The sequence below is a fragment of the Erythrolamprus reginae genome, unplaced genomic scaffold (assembly GCF_031021105.1).
Source record: "Erythrolamprus reginae isolate rEryReg1 unplaced genomic scaffold, rEryReg1.hap1 H_5, whole genome shotgun sequence".
In the NCBI taxonomy this organism is placed as follows: Eukaryota; Metazoa; Chordata; class Lepidosauria; order Squamata; family Dipsadidae; genus Erythrolamprus; species Erythrolamprus reginae.
This window is the reverse complement of record NW_027248506.1, coordinates 899,894-915,234: the sequence shown is the minus strand read 5'-3', so window position 1 is coordinate 915,234 and position 15,341 is coordinate 899,894. Positions and strand designations below refer to the sequence as shown.

At 42.4% G+C, this 15,341-nt stretch overlaps 1 protein-coding gene across 1 annotated transcript in view; it reads right to left on the bottom strand.

The window, feature by feature from the left end:
* The window catches only part of LOC139155722 (multimerin-1-like), a 53,012-nt gene that overhangs the window by 13,981 nt on the left and 23,690 nt on the right, over nucleotides 1-15,341 (bottom strand). Inside the window, exons 4-5 of the mRNA XM_070730984.1 lie at nucleotides 7,068-7,166; nucleotides 6,512-6,685 (exon numbers count right to left, since the gene is read on the bottom strand). Of these exons, the coding sequence (XP_070587085.1) occupies nucleotides 6,512-6,685; nucleotides 7,068-7,166 (273 nt within the window). The remainder of the gene's footprint in view (nucleotides 1-6,511; nucleotides 6,686-7,067; nucleotides 7,167-15,341) is intronic.

Here is a 15,341-nt window from a genome sequence, read left to right as displayed (position 1 = left end):
CCTTATACTATTTCCTGTATTTTATCTTAGGATGGATATATGTTTATCCCAGGCATGTTTACATTCAATTATTGTGGATTTACCAACCACGTCTGCTGGAAGTTTGTTCCAAGCATCTACTACTCTTTCAGTAAAATAATATTTTCTCACGTTGCTTTTGATCTTTCCCCCAACTAACCTCAGATTGTGTCCCCTTGTTCTTGGGTTCACTTTCCTATTAAAAACACTTCCCTCCTGAATCTTATTTAACCCTTATTTAACCTTATTAAACCCTTATTTAAACCCATATTTAAATGTTTCAATCATGTCCCCCCTTTTCCTTCTGTCCTCCAGACTATACAGATGGAGTTCATGAAGTCTTTCCTGATACGTTTTATGCTTGAGATCTTCCACCATTCTTGTAGCCCGTCTTTGGACCCCTTCAATTTTGTCAATCTCTTTTTGTAGGTGAGGTCTCGAGAACTGAACACAGTATTCCAAATGGGGTCTCACCAGCGCTCTATATAGTGGGGTCACAATCTCCCTCTTTCTGATTGTTATACCTCTAGCTATGCAGCCAAGCATCCTACTTGCTTTTCCTACCGCCCGACCACACTGCTCACCCATTTTGAGACTGTCAGAAATCACTACCCCTAAATCCTCCTCTTCTGAAGTTTTTGCTAGCACAGAACTGCCAATGCAATACTCAGATGGAGGATTCCTTTTCCCCAAGTGCATTATTTTACATTTGGAAACATTAAACATTTACTGTTATCCAAACTGCTGTTGAAACTGCAAAGGTGAATTTGCAGGTTAAGATTTATTTATTTATTTGGAATGAGTCTGCTGGGCTCCATCAAAATATCGTAAGAGAGAATTTTAAAATAAAAATGAAGACAACACGGGAGGGCTAAACTTGGCAAGAATGGAAACCAACACAGAGACACCTGACAAGGCCATTATCAAAATGAAGTAGCCTTCTACTTTTAAGGCTGTCAAATAAGGAGCGATGTCTGTTACCACCTTAGAGCAAACGCAAGGGATGTGAAATTTAAATTCGGAGGCCGGGTGGTTGTACAGTGCCCGTAATGGATATTCTTTGTTATGACCGAGTCTTGTAAGGGCAATAACAATAATTTATCCAGCTGAGCCTCATTCTTGACTCTTCTACTGCTGGCTCCACTGAGTGCCGGCTGAATTTATAGAGAGATTTATGGCTGGGGACGGAATCTTGGACAATGACCTTGAAATTATTTTGCTTAGGATTAGAACTGGGAAACAGTGGCTTCCAGACACCTAACAGACACCCAGAGGAAAAAAACCCCAACCCCTTAATAACATAGCCCAGAATGAAGTTCTTAGTTGCACTTTGAAATGATAATGAGGAAAAAAACCCCACAACTGCCTAATCCTGAGAGCCGCTAGGAATCTATCCATCTTTCTCTGTTTGAACTGTCTTTATGCTAATAGGATCTAGCTTTTTGATTCTTCACCCGTTCCTCTCTGTTCCATTAGAAGCAGTTGGGGGCTTAGATCAGCTGTGGCGAGGGGGGCGTTTGCCCAGGTTTGCCTGGTGCACCAGTTGCGGCCCTATCTGGACCTCATGGTCCATCTAGTCTGCCCTTATACTATTTCCTGTATTTTATCTTACAATGGATCTATGTTTATCTCAGGCATGTTTAAATTCAGTCACTGTGGATTTACCAACCACGTCTGCTGGAAGTTTGTTCCAAGGATCTACTACTCTTTCAGTAAAATAATATTTTCTCACGTTGCTTTTGATCTTACCCCCAACTAACCTCAGATTGTGTCCCCTTGTTCTTGGGTTCACTTTCCTATTAAAAACACTTCCCTCCTGAACCTTATTTAACCTTATTCTATTCTATTATATTCCTATTCTATTCTATTCTATTGATTTCTATTGATTTCTATTGATTTCTATTGATTTCTATTGATTTCTATTGATTTCTATTGATTTCTATTGATTTCTTTTGATTTCTATTGATTTCTATTGATTTCTATTGATTTCTATTGATTTCTATTCTGTTTCTATTCTATTTGGTTTTTATTCTATACTATACTATACGCAAAAACGGGCACTTCGGCTGGCAAAAGGGGTGAGTCTTGGGCTTGTACGCATTAATCTCTTTTCCATGGATTCCTATGGGAAACACTGTTTCGTCTTACAAACTTTTCACCTTACGAACCTCCTCCCGGAACCAATTAAGTTCGTAAGACGAGGTATCACTGCATATAAAATAAAGAGGCTTAAGAATGTCTCTCTTCCTTGAGTTCAATTGGAGGCGTGTGGTAGCTAAACTCCAGTCCCCTGCCCCAAACCAGGGTTTGTCGAAGCTATTTCTCCTTCTCCCCCAGATAATTCTCTAGTTGACTTTTGATAAAGAGCAGGGAGGGAAGAGGGATGAGGGCAACTCAGAGGTCGTGTTAAGCCGTGCAAAGGTCAGCTTTGAAAATGGGATGGAAGGTTGCACAAAACAAATGGAGAAGGCATGACAGACCCACTGGGAGCCCGGAAGACATAAATCTAATATGGTCAGAAAATAGAAAGGCAAAAAAACAGCACAAAGGCGGAATCTGCCATCACGAGCAAAGTGAGACATCAACATTTGTGAAGCCACTGGACTCGACAAATTGGCGGACTCCAAAGGTTGTATGATTTTGATGCCTGTGTGTGTTTGTGTTTGTTTGTGTGTATGTGTACGCCGTCCCGAGTCTACGGAGAGGGGCGGCATACAAATCTAATAAATAACCACGCCAAACTTGACTGTAAAAACTATGATTTCAACAATCGAGTTATCGAAGCGTGGAACTCATTGCCGGACTCAATTGTGTCAACCCCTAACCCCCAACATTTCTCCCCTAGACTCTCCACGATTGACCTCTCCAGGTTCCTAAGAGGCCAGTAAGGGGCGTACATGAGTGCACTGGTGTGCCTTTCGTCCCCTGTCCAATTGTCTCTCCTTTCTTTCACCTATCTTATATATTCTCTTCCTTTCATATATCCTCTCCTCTAAGTTCACTTTACCCTTATATATATTACTACATGTCTATTTTTCTTCCTATGTACTTGTGCATTGGACGAATGAATGAATGAATGAATGAATGAATAATAATAATAATAATAATAATAATAATAATAATAATAATAATGTACCTTAAAATAAAGATATGAGCAGGATTTTTTTAAAGAGCAAGGCATTAATTGATTGTATGCGTGTTTTTTAATATTCTGGGGCTGTTTTTAATGATTTTTTTAGTTTAAAATTGTAATTTTTTAGTTTAAATTGTAATTAGATTGATGGGTATTGGATTTGTTATTATGTATTGTTTTTACCTTGTTGTGAGCCGCCCCGAGTTTGCGGAGAGGGGCGTCATATAAATCCAATAAATCTAATCTAATCTAATTAACAAAACTGAAAAGATTTCATAGATAAAAATAATAAAAATAACAACAACAGAGTTGGAAGGGACCTTAAAACTTCCAGTGTTGGGGCATTCACAACTTCTGGAGGCAACTTCTGTTCCACCGATCAACCGTTCTAACTGTCAGGAAATTTCTCCTTAGTTCTACGTTACTTCTTTCCTTCTTTAATTTCCACCCATTGCTTCTTGTTCTACCCTCAGGTGCTTTGGAGAATAGGTTGACTCCCTCTTCTTTGAGGCAACCCCTGAGATATTGGAACACTGCTATCATGTCTCCCCTGGTCCTTCTTTTAATTAAACCTTCTTGTCATTAAACTAAACTAGTTTAATGAAAAGAAGGACCAGGGGAGACATGATAGCAGTGTTCTTGAAACCGTTCTTCATATGTTTTAGCCTCTAGTCCCCTAAGACATATGAAGAACGGTTGCAAGATATTCTCAGGTCAACATTAAGTCTACGGAATAAAATAAATAAAATAAATAAATAAATAAATAAATAAAATATTTATTTATTTTTATATTATACTGTATTTTCTCCTATTTTTATAAGCCGCCCTGAGAAGATGGCGAGAGAAGGACCTTAACACTTGGATGAAATAGAAAGATAAACTTGATCATAATAAACATTTCACTGGGAAACAAAGAACACACACAAAAAAAGAATCCTTTACTCAATAGAATCCCAGATTGTGAAACTGAGGCGTTGTGTATCAACGCGACATACAATGCATTGCACATCTAGGTCTCTACTTACTTGTGGGTTAGTGCGCAAGAAAATAAAGTGTGGAAAGGCCGTGGAGAAATACTGCACATTATAACCAAATGTGCACGTATTAACCCAAAGGGATTAGGGAAATGGATGAAAGGGACTCAGAAAGGTAATGGGAAATATGAGATATGGAACCTAAGGGTCGAGAGAGCCACATTACATTAAAATACACCAGGGGTAGAGAAAGGATGGAATGAATCAAAGAGGAGGTGTAAATATCAGTAAAGCAACATTGTTTAAGCGCAACATCCGGAGCTTAATGATTCTAGAGGCAAAGCCAGAAATGGGATTATAATTTATTAAGATGTTCCTCTAATTGCTTCTGTGGGCTCAAAGGTATGTCATTTGTTCCAACTCTCCTGCTAGTGAAATGGCAATAATAATTTCAGAGAGAAATGGAGAGTTTGCAGCGAATTTTACAAAGGATGAACGATAAAAAATAAAGGATGCTAGTCATGTTGTTTTGGAGCGGATATTATTATTATTATTATTATTATTATTATTATTATTATTATTATTATTATTATTATTTATTGGATTTGTATGCCACCCCTCTGCGCAGACTCGGGGCGGCTAACAACAGTGGTAAAACAACATGAACAATGCAATTAATAAAAACAACTAAAAAACCCTTATTATAAAAAACCAAACATACACACAAACATACCATGCATAACTTGTAGTAGCCTAGGGGGAAAGGATAACTTAACTCCCCCATGCCTGGAGACAAAGGAGGGTCTTAATTAAGTAATTTGCGAAAGACAAGGAGGGTGGGGGCCGTTCTAATCTCTGGGGGGAGTTGGTTCCAGAGGGCCGGGGCCGCCACAGAGAAGGTTCTTCCCCTGGGGCCCGCCAAACGACATTGTTTGGTTGACGGGACCCGGAGAAGGCCAACTCTGTGGGACCTTATCGGCCGCTGGGATTCGTGCGGTAGAAGGCGGTTCCGGATGTATTCTGGCCCAATGCCATGTAGGGCTTTAAAGGTCATTACCAACACTTTGAATTGTGACCGGAAACCGATCGGCAGCCAGTGCAGGCCGCGGAGTGTTGCAGAAACGTGGGCGAATCTAGGAAGCCCCACGATGGCTCTCGTGGCCGCGGATATGCCTCATACTTTTTTTCATAGCAGAAATTTTAAGTTTAAATCCTATGCTTGCATTATCTTATGCATTTTATTGGGTTTAGGTCAATGGCTCCAGAAATTTCATTTACAGGTGACCAAGGATAGCGGTACCACTGCAACCAGCAAGAACCATACTATCTGAACGGGTAGAATAAGCGTCCATTATATTACAAGCATCGCGTGAAGCCAGCTTGCAATAGTATCTTTCCTCATTCTTCCATTCATACAGTGCCCTGACTCAACAGCTGGATTGTTCATATTGTAAGAAGAGCTTTTCAAAGTAGCCCAGCAGGAAAAGCCGCCCCGAGTTCGCGGAGAGGGGCGGCATGCAAATCTAAATAATAAATAAATAATAAAATAAATAAATAAATAAATAAAAGGGATTGCTGGCTTGAAAAACATGCATATAATCCTGAAAACCAGGAGAAGACAGTCTCTGCCTTGTAGTATCCTGTCCACACTAATTTATTTTGCATCCATATAACCTCTGGTCATATCAGTCGTTCATGCATTTTAAAAACACAATAAAAACCTGCATATGGTTAGCAGGGGTGGAAGGCTGTTGCAAGCTAGAAGCACTGTTGGCTGGATCCCTACTGGTGATTGGGAGCATTTCCTGGGAAGGAAGGAAGGAAGGAAGAGGGAGGGAGGAGGGGTGAGGAGGGAGGGGGGAAAGGAAGGAGGAAGGGAAGGGAAGAAGGAAGGAGGATGGATGGATGGAAGAAAGGAAGGAAGGAAGGAAAGGCAGGAAGGAGGAAGGAAGGAAGGATGGAAAGGAAGGAGGGAGAGGGAGGGAGGGAAAAAGGAAGGAAGGGGGAAGGGAGGAAAGGAAGAAAGAGAGAGAGAGAAAGGAAGGAAGGAAGAAAGAAAGAAAGAGGGCGGAGGTGAAGGGAGAGTAGGGAGGAAGGAAGGGAAGAGAAGAGAAGGCAGGCAGGGAAGGAGGGAGAGGGACGGAGGGAGGGAGAAAGGAAAGAAGGAGAGAAAGAAGAAAGAAGAAGAGGGAGGGAGAGTGAAGAAAAGAAAGAAAGAAGGAAAGAAAGAAAGAAAAAAGAAAGAAAGAAAGACTTCTTTGCAAAATATGGGAATATTGCAACAGCAAGATCGGGTTGATTCTTCGACCCTCTGATCCTTCTTTTCTTGCTGTTTTCTCGGCACTTTTAAATAGTTTGAGTGATTGCATTAATTTCTTTCTTTTACCTTTCAGAACGGCCGCCACCTCGTTGCTCTTGTCCTCATTGATTTTGCCTTCGAGAGAGGAAAGTGTCCGACTCACGTCTCTCATGACGACTGAAATGTTGTCCACCTTCTTCTGTAGCCAAGTCAGCTTCACATCCTGGCTGCGAATCTGTTCGTTCACTTTTTGTGCCACGGCTGAATTGGGGGGAGGGGGGGGAGGAGAGAGAGACATGGACAAAAATGCAATAAAAGCAGAAGATATTTACTGCAGGGGGGGTGGATCCACCAAAATAGAACCCACAGCCTGTTGTCAGAAAAAAAAGTGAAAGTTTCATCAGTCATCCAAGTGATTTTCCATTTTGATTTTTTTGTGTATACAGTGGTAAACACTGAGTGTCATATGATTATGTTTAGTCTAATATCAAGAACTGTTATACAGTATCCTATACATGACAAATATGTGATTTAGATATGTGTCCTTTTATCCTTTTTGTCTCTTTGTCCTCACCTACCCCTGTTCTTTTCTCAATAAATTAATAAACTATTTTTTAAAAAAAGAATTACAATTACTACTGACCTTGGTCGTTGGGCTCCTGTTGGTTTCTGGGTGTTTGCCCAGTAGTAGCTGTGTTGCTCTCTGCCTGGTTGCTGTAGATGAGCGTTTGATCCTGTTGGGCTGAAAGAACAAAAAGAAGGAGAAGGTTGGGTCAACTGTCCAATATGACTATTTCATTTCCAGCAGATGTGGTTGGTAAATGTGCAGTAACTGAATTTAAACATGCCTGGGATAAACATACAGTGGTACCTCTACCTAAGGACGCCTCCACTTACGAACTTGATAAAAACTGGGTGTTCAAGATTTTTTTCCCTCTTCTCAAGAACCATTTTTTACTTACACACCAAAGCCTCTGAAACTGTAACTGGAAAAGGCAGGGAGAAGCCTCTGTGGAGCCTCTCTAGGAATCTCCTGGGAGGAAACAGGGCCGGAAAAGGTGGGGAGAAGCCTCCGTGGGGCCTCTCTAGGAATCTCCTGGGAGAAAACAGGGCTGGAAAAGGCATGGAGAAGCCTCTGTGGTGCCTCTCTAGGAATCTCCTGGGAGGAAACAGGGCTCCACCCTCCCTGTGGTTTCCCCAATCACACACATTATTTGCTTTTACATTGATTCCTATGGGAAAAATTGCTTCTTCTTACAAACTTTTCTCCTTAAGAACCTGGTCACGGAACAAATTAAGTTCGTAAGTAGAGGTGCCACTGCCTATCCATCCTAAGATAAAATACAGGAAATAGTATAAAGGCAGACTAGATGGACCATGAGGTCTTTTTCTTCCATCAATCTTCTATGTTTCTATGTTTCATTCAATACTCAACAATATGATGACCTTTCTGACACTTTTTAAATTGCCTTAGTACTCATCCCAAGAAATAGAATTCTTTATTTCTTTATTGGCCAAGTGTGATTGGATACACAAGGAATTTGTCTTGGTGCAGATGCTCTCAGTGTCCATAAAAGAAAAGAATCAGGAGGTACAACACTTAATGATTGTCATAGGGGTTAAATAAGCAATGAGGATACAATCAATATTAATAAACATCTTAAGGATACAAGCAACAAGTTACGGTCCTACAGTCCTAAGTGGGAGGAAATGGATGAAAGGAATGATGAGAAAAATCTTGTAGCAATAGTAGTGCAGACTTAGTAAATAGTTTAACAGTGTTGAGGAATTATTTGTTTAGCAAATAATTTAGAGTGATGGCATTTGGGGGAAAATGTTCTTGTGTCTAGTTGTCTTGGTGTGCAGTGCTCCGTAGTGACGTTTTTGAGGGTAGGAGTTGAAATAGTTTATGTCCAGGATGCGAGGGGTCAGTCAATATTTTCACAGCCCTCTGCGTGGCTATGTGTGTGAGAATGCATCCTGCCATTGTATGCTGTCTATTGTCATGACTTTATTCAGCCTACAGCGTGTTTGGGTGTGTGTGTGTACAGTATATATATACCCATACCACATCTCAGACATCAACACCCTTGAAAATGTCCAAAGATATTTCACCAGAAGAGCCCTTCACTCCTCCACTCGAAACAGAATATCCTACGAAAATAGACTTACAATCCTAGGCCTAGAAAGACTAGAACTACGTCGCCTAAAACACGATTTGAGTATTGCCCACAAGATCATATGCTGCAACGTCCTACCGGTCAATGACTACTTCAGCTTCAACCGCAACAACACAAGAGCACACAACAGATTCAAACTTAATACGAACCGCTCCAAGCTTGACTGTAAAAAATATGATTTCAACAATCGAGTTATCGAAGCGTGGAACTCATTACCGGACTCAATAGTGTCAACCCCTGACCCCCAACATTTCTCCCTTAGACTCTCCACGATTGACCTCTCTAGGTTCCTAAGAGGCCAGTAAGGGGCGTAAATAAGTGCATTGGAGTGCCTTTCGTCCCCTGTCCAATTGTCTCTCCTTTCTTTCAACTATCATATATATTCTCTTCCTTTCATATATCCTCTCCTCTAAGTTCACTTTTACCCTTATATATATATTGCCACATGTCTTTTTTTCTTCCTATGTATTTGTGTATTGGACAAAATGAATAAATAAAATAAATAAATATACACACAGACACAAGCTCTGCTCTCTGCTAGCAACATTCCTCGTGTGAGCGAGGCTGACAAAAGGTGTGTTGTAGTAACCAAGCAATATCCTGTGGATGATTAATGAACAGTAGCAACTTTCTAGGGTTGGATCGAGACTGCAACAAAATCAAGGAGAAAGGATTTTTATCTTCCACAATTTTATCCAGAGATTTTGCTTGAGTCTATTTGGAATCAGGCCAGGGGGAGCTTGCCTATTGCTATTAATATCACACTGTAGTCTTGATAAGAATGAGGAATAATTAAATCTATATTGAGACGTTACCCAAGGGACTTGCAAGAGAACCGTATCATTTTTAATAAAGAAGGAACAAAATTGCACTTCAGGTACTTGAGAATACTCTGAGCTGATCTCTACAGAGAATCACTTCCCAGGAAGTGTGAGCAGCAGTAATTCTATAGAAAATTACCTCTGCTTATAGCCTGGTTCCATCTTATTTATACATATTTTTGCAACACATTACAAGGAGTTACAATGCTCAATGTTTGCATATTACTTGGGTATTCAAACTGCTTTGAATGGAAGGCTTAGAATGATTTCATGGGAAGGGTCAGTACTTGTCACTGTATTTTTGAACGGAGAAATGTAATTTTAATTCTTTTTTTAAAATAAAGGGTGTTTTTTTTATTCCTGCTATATAGAGCACTGGTGAGACCCCATTTGGAATACTGTGTTCAGTTCTGGAGACCTCACCTACAAAAAGATATTGACAAAATTGAACGGGTCCAAAGACGGGCTACAAGAATGGTGGAAGGTCTTAAGCATAAAACGTATCAGGAAAGACTTCATGAACTCAATCTGTACAGTCTGGAGGACAGAAGGAAAAGGGGGGACATGATAGAAACATTTAAATATGTTAAAGGGTTAAATAAGGTCCAGGAGGGAAGTGTTTTTAATAGGAAAGTGAACACAAGAACAAGGGGACACAATCTGAAGTTAGTTGGGGGAAAGATCAGAAGCAACGTGAGAAAATATTATTTTACTGAAAGAGTAGTAGATCCTTGGAACAAACTTCCAGCAGACGTGGTTGGTAAATCCACAGTAACTGAATTTAAACATGCCTGGGATAAACATATATCCATTGTAAGATAAAATACAGGAAATACAGGAAATAGTATAAGGGCAGACTAGATGGACCATGAGGTCTTTTTCTGCCGTCAGTCTTCTATGTTTTTATGTTTCTATAGACAAACAAACGTACAATGCACAATTAATCCATCAGAGCATTATCTGTGTGATTCTTCTGTGCATGTAATTTTAATTCTAAAAGGGTTTATTTTGTGGTGCTTTCTTCTACATAAGGGAGAGCCAAGCTAACTCTGACAAACATATTGTGTGATGGACAGCAGTAATATTCCAATGAGAGTCAGACAGACAGCTAAGAGTTGTTCACAGTCTCAGAAGACCCAGGTGTCAAATAATAAAGTAACCTCAGCTTCCTCGGAGTATTAGAGAATAAAAACTAAGGGCATGGATGAGCAGTGGCTTCCAGATGTGATCTGGAGTTCCTAAAGGTCCATCTTGCTCAGGGATATACTACCACAACTGGGTAAAGTGCTCTCCAAGATTTCTGACAGAGGTCCTTCTCATTCAGGCTTCTACCCAGCCTGGGATCGTTGGTATAATTGGCTGAAACATTACAAATATTCCAAATAAAAATTAATTAAAACTGAAAAGCTCTCTTCACCTTTCTTAGAAATATTCCAAAAGAGACAAATCTGAAATATTATATGCAAGAGAAACTGCGAACCTATCGATAGATGGCTATCCAAAAACCATTAGGAACATCATAAACTAAAACGGCTAGAAATAATCTGAACTAAATCTTTAAAGTCGCAATTTAGCGGTCAACAATATAGTTGACAAATCAATAGTAAACATCTTTGGATGGTATAATTTCAATTCTATAGAGTTTAAATTTGACTATATAAGTTCCAAATACAGTAGTACCTCGTGATACAAACCCCTCGTCATATGAACTTTTCGAGATACGAACCTGGGGTTTGCAAAATTTTTGTGTCTTCTTACGAACTTTTTTCGCCTTACGAACCGGCCGCCCGAACGCCGAACCCAGAAGTTCGGGTTCGACGTTCAGGTTCGTAAGGCCGCCGAGAAGCGCCGCCGCCCAGCTGTCGCCTTTTGAAACAGCTGGGGGGGCTTCTCGGTGTTCCCCCAAATGTCGAACCCGAACTTTTGCTGAACTTTCAGATTCGGCGTTCGGGAGGCCGCCAAGAAGCCCCACAGCCCGGCTGTCGCCATTTGAAACAGCCTGGGGGCTTCTCGGCGTTCTCCTGAATGCCAAACCCAGAAGTTCGGCAAAGGTTCGGGTTCAGGAGGCCGCCGAGAAGCCCCGCCGCCCGGCTGTCACCTTGCCAGAAGAGCCGCGGAGCTGTCGGCCGGTCAGGAGGCTCAAACGGAGGTGGGGAATCCCAATAGGGAATTCCATGGGCGGAGCTTTGACATCACGAAGACGTCCTTCCTGGCCGGCCGAAACGTGGACTCTGTTTGGGGGTGTGTACCACCTACAATTCACATTTTGGAAATGCTCATTTAATGTTTTCTTATGTCTTATGTGTTATGTTTGTTTGTTTTCTTTTTTATAATCAATAAAAATTATTTTTTAAAAAAAAAAATAGATGACTTAACGTAAGAATTAAGAGTCTGGCGAATCCATTCCAGAGCACAATAAGAAAAGGATGGAAGGAAGGAAGGAATGGCAGGAGGGAAAAAAAATATCACCGTGAAACCTCAGCTGCCGTCTGAAACGGAATTTGAGTCTTAAAAGGTTTCTTGAAGTACAAAAGGATTAAGGGAAAGAGTGGGACTCGGCACTCCCCCCCCCCTCTTATCTTGGCTTCTGCAGATCCAGTGGGCTTGCTGCTATTTGCAGATAAATGCCGGAGGGGTCAGCAGGTTGCCAAGAAGAAGAGAACGGAGGGAGCAGAGGAGGGTCCCTTGCTTGACACGATTTCTGACTCCGAAGGCTCTTTTGTGCAGAGAAGCCTGCTTAATATCAGGGTCTGGGCTCTAACTACTAGTTTGTCTTATAACCTGGCAGATCAAAGAGCCTCGCAAAGGATATCGGCACTTCGGGTTCAATCGATATTTCTGCTTTCCCACATTCAAAGGTGGTTGTAACTTTAGTGTGATTGGAATGTAAGTGTTAGAATTGCTCTCTTCCCTCTCCCCTTTCTCTTTCTCTCTCTTTCTTTCTCTCCTCCCTCCCCCTCTCTCTGCCTCTCTTTGCCTCTCTCTCTCTACTTCTCTCTCTCCCTCCCTCCCTCTCTCTCTCTGCCTTCCTCCATTCCTCTCTGCCTCTCTTTCTCTCTGCCTCTCTCTGCTTCTCTTTCTGCCTCCCCTTCCTCCCCCCCTCTCTACCCCTCGCTCGCTCTCTGCCTTCCTCCATTCCTCTCTCTGCCTCTCTGCACCTCTCTGCACCTCTCTGCCTCCCTCCCTCTCTGTCTGTCTGTCTCTCTCTCTACCTCTCTTTCTTTCTCTCCTCCCTCCCCTCTCTCTGCCTCTCTCTGCCTCTCTCTCTCTACTTCTCTCTCTCCCTCCCTCCCTCTCTCTCTCTGCCTTCCTCCATTCCTCTCTCTGCCTCTCTTTCTCTCTGCCTCTCTCTGCTTCTCTTTCTGCCTCCCCTTCCTCCCCCCCTCTCTACCCCTCGCTCGCTCTCTGCCTTCCTCCATTCCTCTCTCTGCCTCTCTGCCCCTCTCTGCCTCCCTCCCTCCCTCTCTGTCTGTCTGTCTCTCTCTCTACCTCTCTTTCTTTCTCTCTCCCTCCCTCCCTCTCTCTCTGCCTCCCTCTCTGTCTTTCTCTCTCCCTCTCTGTGTCTCCCATCTTCTCCATCATTTTATTTTAGGACTTCTAGGGAAGGGAAGGATAAAGGGAAAAGAAGAATGAAGGGAAAGAAAAGGAAGAGAAGGGAAGGATCAAGGGAAGAGAAAGGAAAGGAAGGATGAAAGGAAAGGAAGAGAAGAGAAAAGTAAAGGGAAGGATGAATGGAAGGGAAGGATGAAAGGAAGGGAAGGGAAGAATAAGGGAAGGATGAAGGGAAGGGAAAGGAAGGACGAAAGGAAGGGAAGGGAAGGCAAAAGAGTAGCGAAGGATGAAGGGAAGAGAGGGGAAAGGAAAATAGAAGGGAAGGGAAAGATGAGGGGAAAGGAAGGATGAAGGAAAGGGAAGGGAAAGGAAGAGAAGGATGGAGGGAAGGGAAGGAAGAGAAGAGGAGGGAAGGATCAAGGTAAGAGAAAGGAAAGGAAGGATGAAAGGGAAGGAAGGGAAGAGAAAAGAGAAGGGAAGGAGGAAGGGAAGGGACCACAATTCAATTCCCAATCACAACGAAGTTAACCTAATAAATGTGATCCGTCTATTAAGAATGGGCGCCAGGCACATCGAAGGCTGTGATTTTTTTTTTTAAACTTTGTGTGTAATTATGGAAACAATAATGAAGTATTCCATAAGTGTACATGTAACCTAGCCACCCTTAAAACGTCATTGTAGCCATACCTACAAGTACAGTATAAGCGGAAAACTTATCTTCAGACAACCACAGCTGTCAACAGGACTTCAGCATTCATCCCGGTTAATTATGTGGGATTTATCAGGTGTCAGCAAGCAAATATAATCTAGGATTGGAGGAATTGGTTACTTTCTGCTGATGGGCATCTTTTATTCCGTCGCTTACATGTCTTTTGTTCCCAAATAAATTCACTAGCATGGCAATGACATTCCTCTGTCAATCACATGGATCCTCTTCTGCATTAAATCAGTGAAGTACCTTGCTTTGAAAAATACAATGGTAACCCCTGACATTTATTAACACTTCCAGATGTTTTCCTTTATGATCATCTTTTAAATGGAATATCCCAACAATTATAAGCCTAGCACCGAAAGTACAGTGGTCCCTCTACTTACGAATTTAATTCGTTCCGTGACCAGGTTCTTAAGTAGAAAAGTTTGTAAGAAGAAGCCATTTTTTTCCATAGGAATCAATGTAAAAGCAAATAATGCGTGCGATTGGGGAAACCACAGGGAGGGCGGAGGCCCTGTTTCCTCCCAGGAGATTGCAAGAGGGGCCCCATGGAGGCTTCTCCCTGCCTTTTCTGGCCCTGTTTCCTCCCAGGAGATTCCTAGAGAGGCCCCACAGAGGCTTCTCCCTGCCTTTTCTGGCCCTGTTTCTTCCCAGGAGATTCCTAGAGAGGCCCCACAGAGGCTTCTCCCTGCCTTTTCTGGCCCTGTTTCTTCCCAGGAGATTCCTAGAGAGGCCCCATGGAGGCTTCTCCCTGCCTTTTCTGGCCCTGTTTCTTCCCAGGAGATTCCTAGAGAGGCCCCATGGAGGCTTCTCCCTGCCTTTTCTGGCCCTGTTTCTTCCCAGGAGATTCCTAGAGAGGCCCCATGGAGGCTTCTGCCCACCATTTCCGGCCCTGTTTCTTCCCAGGAGATTCCTAGAGAGGCCCCATGGAGGCTTCTCCCCACCATTTCCGGCCCTGTTTCTTCCCAGGAGATTCCTAGCGAGGCACAGAGTCTCCATAATGACCCCAAACCTTAAACCTAGATCAGGTCACCTCATATTCGTGGTACCTGTCACTCATCCTAATATCCCTGCAATGCATATCCTATGAGCCCCAGAACCCTCACCCCCAAATTTCCCCAACCTAAAAAATCCCAAACAGCCACCACAAATCGCCCATCATCTGGCTTGATACTACACCGCTTCTCCCCGCCACTCAAAGGTCTGATTTGCATATCTTAACAAAAATGTGTGAAATTGATCCATTTCCTTGTTAACTTGAAGGATAAAAATAGAAAAAGCAGCTTGAGGTCAGCGGAATGCTCTCCCCGTTATTTTGCAGTCGGCATCAGATATTTTCTTCCACGATAAAAACCATGGAGAGAAAACATATGCTAGATAATAACTTGACAGCAGAATAATGCCATGCCAGGTGGGTTTCATCAGGTTCTGAGTAATTCTGGAGAACCAGTAGCGGAAATTTTTAGTAGTTCGGAGAACAATGTCGGTTGGCGGGCCCCAGGGGAAGAGCCTTCTCTGTGGCGGCCCCGACTCTCTGGAACCAGCTCCCCCCGGAGATTAGAACTGCCCCTACCCTCCTAGCCTTTCATAAACTCCTTAAAACCCACCTTTGTCGTCAGGCATGGGGGAACTGAGATATTTCCCCCGGGCCT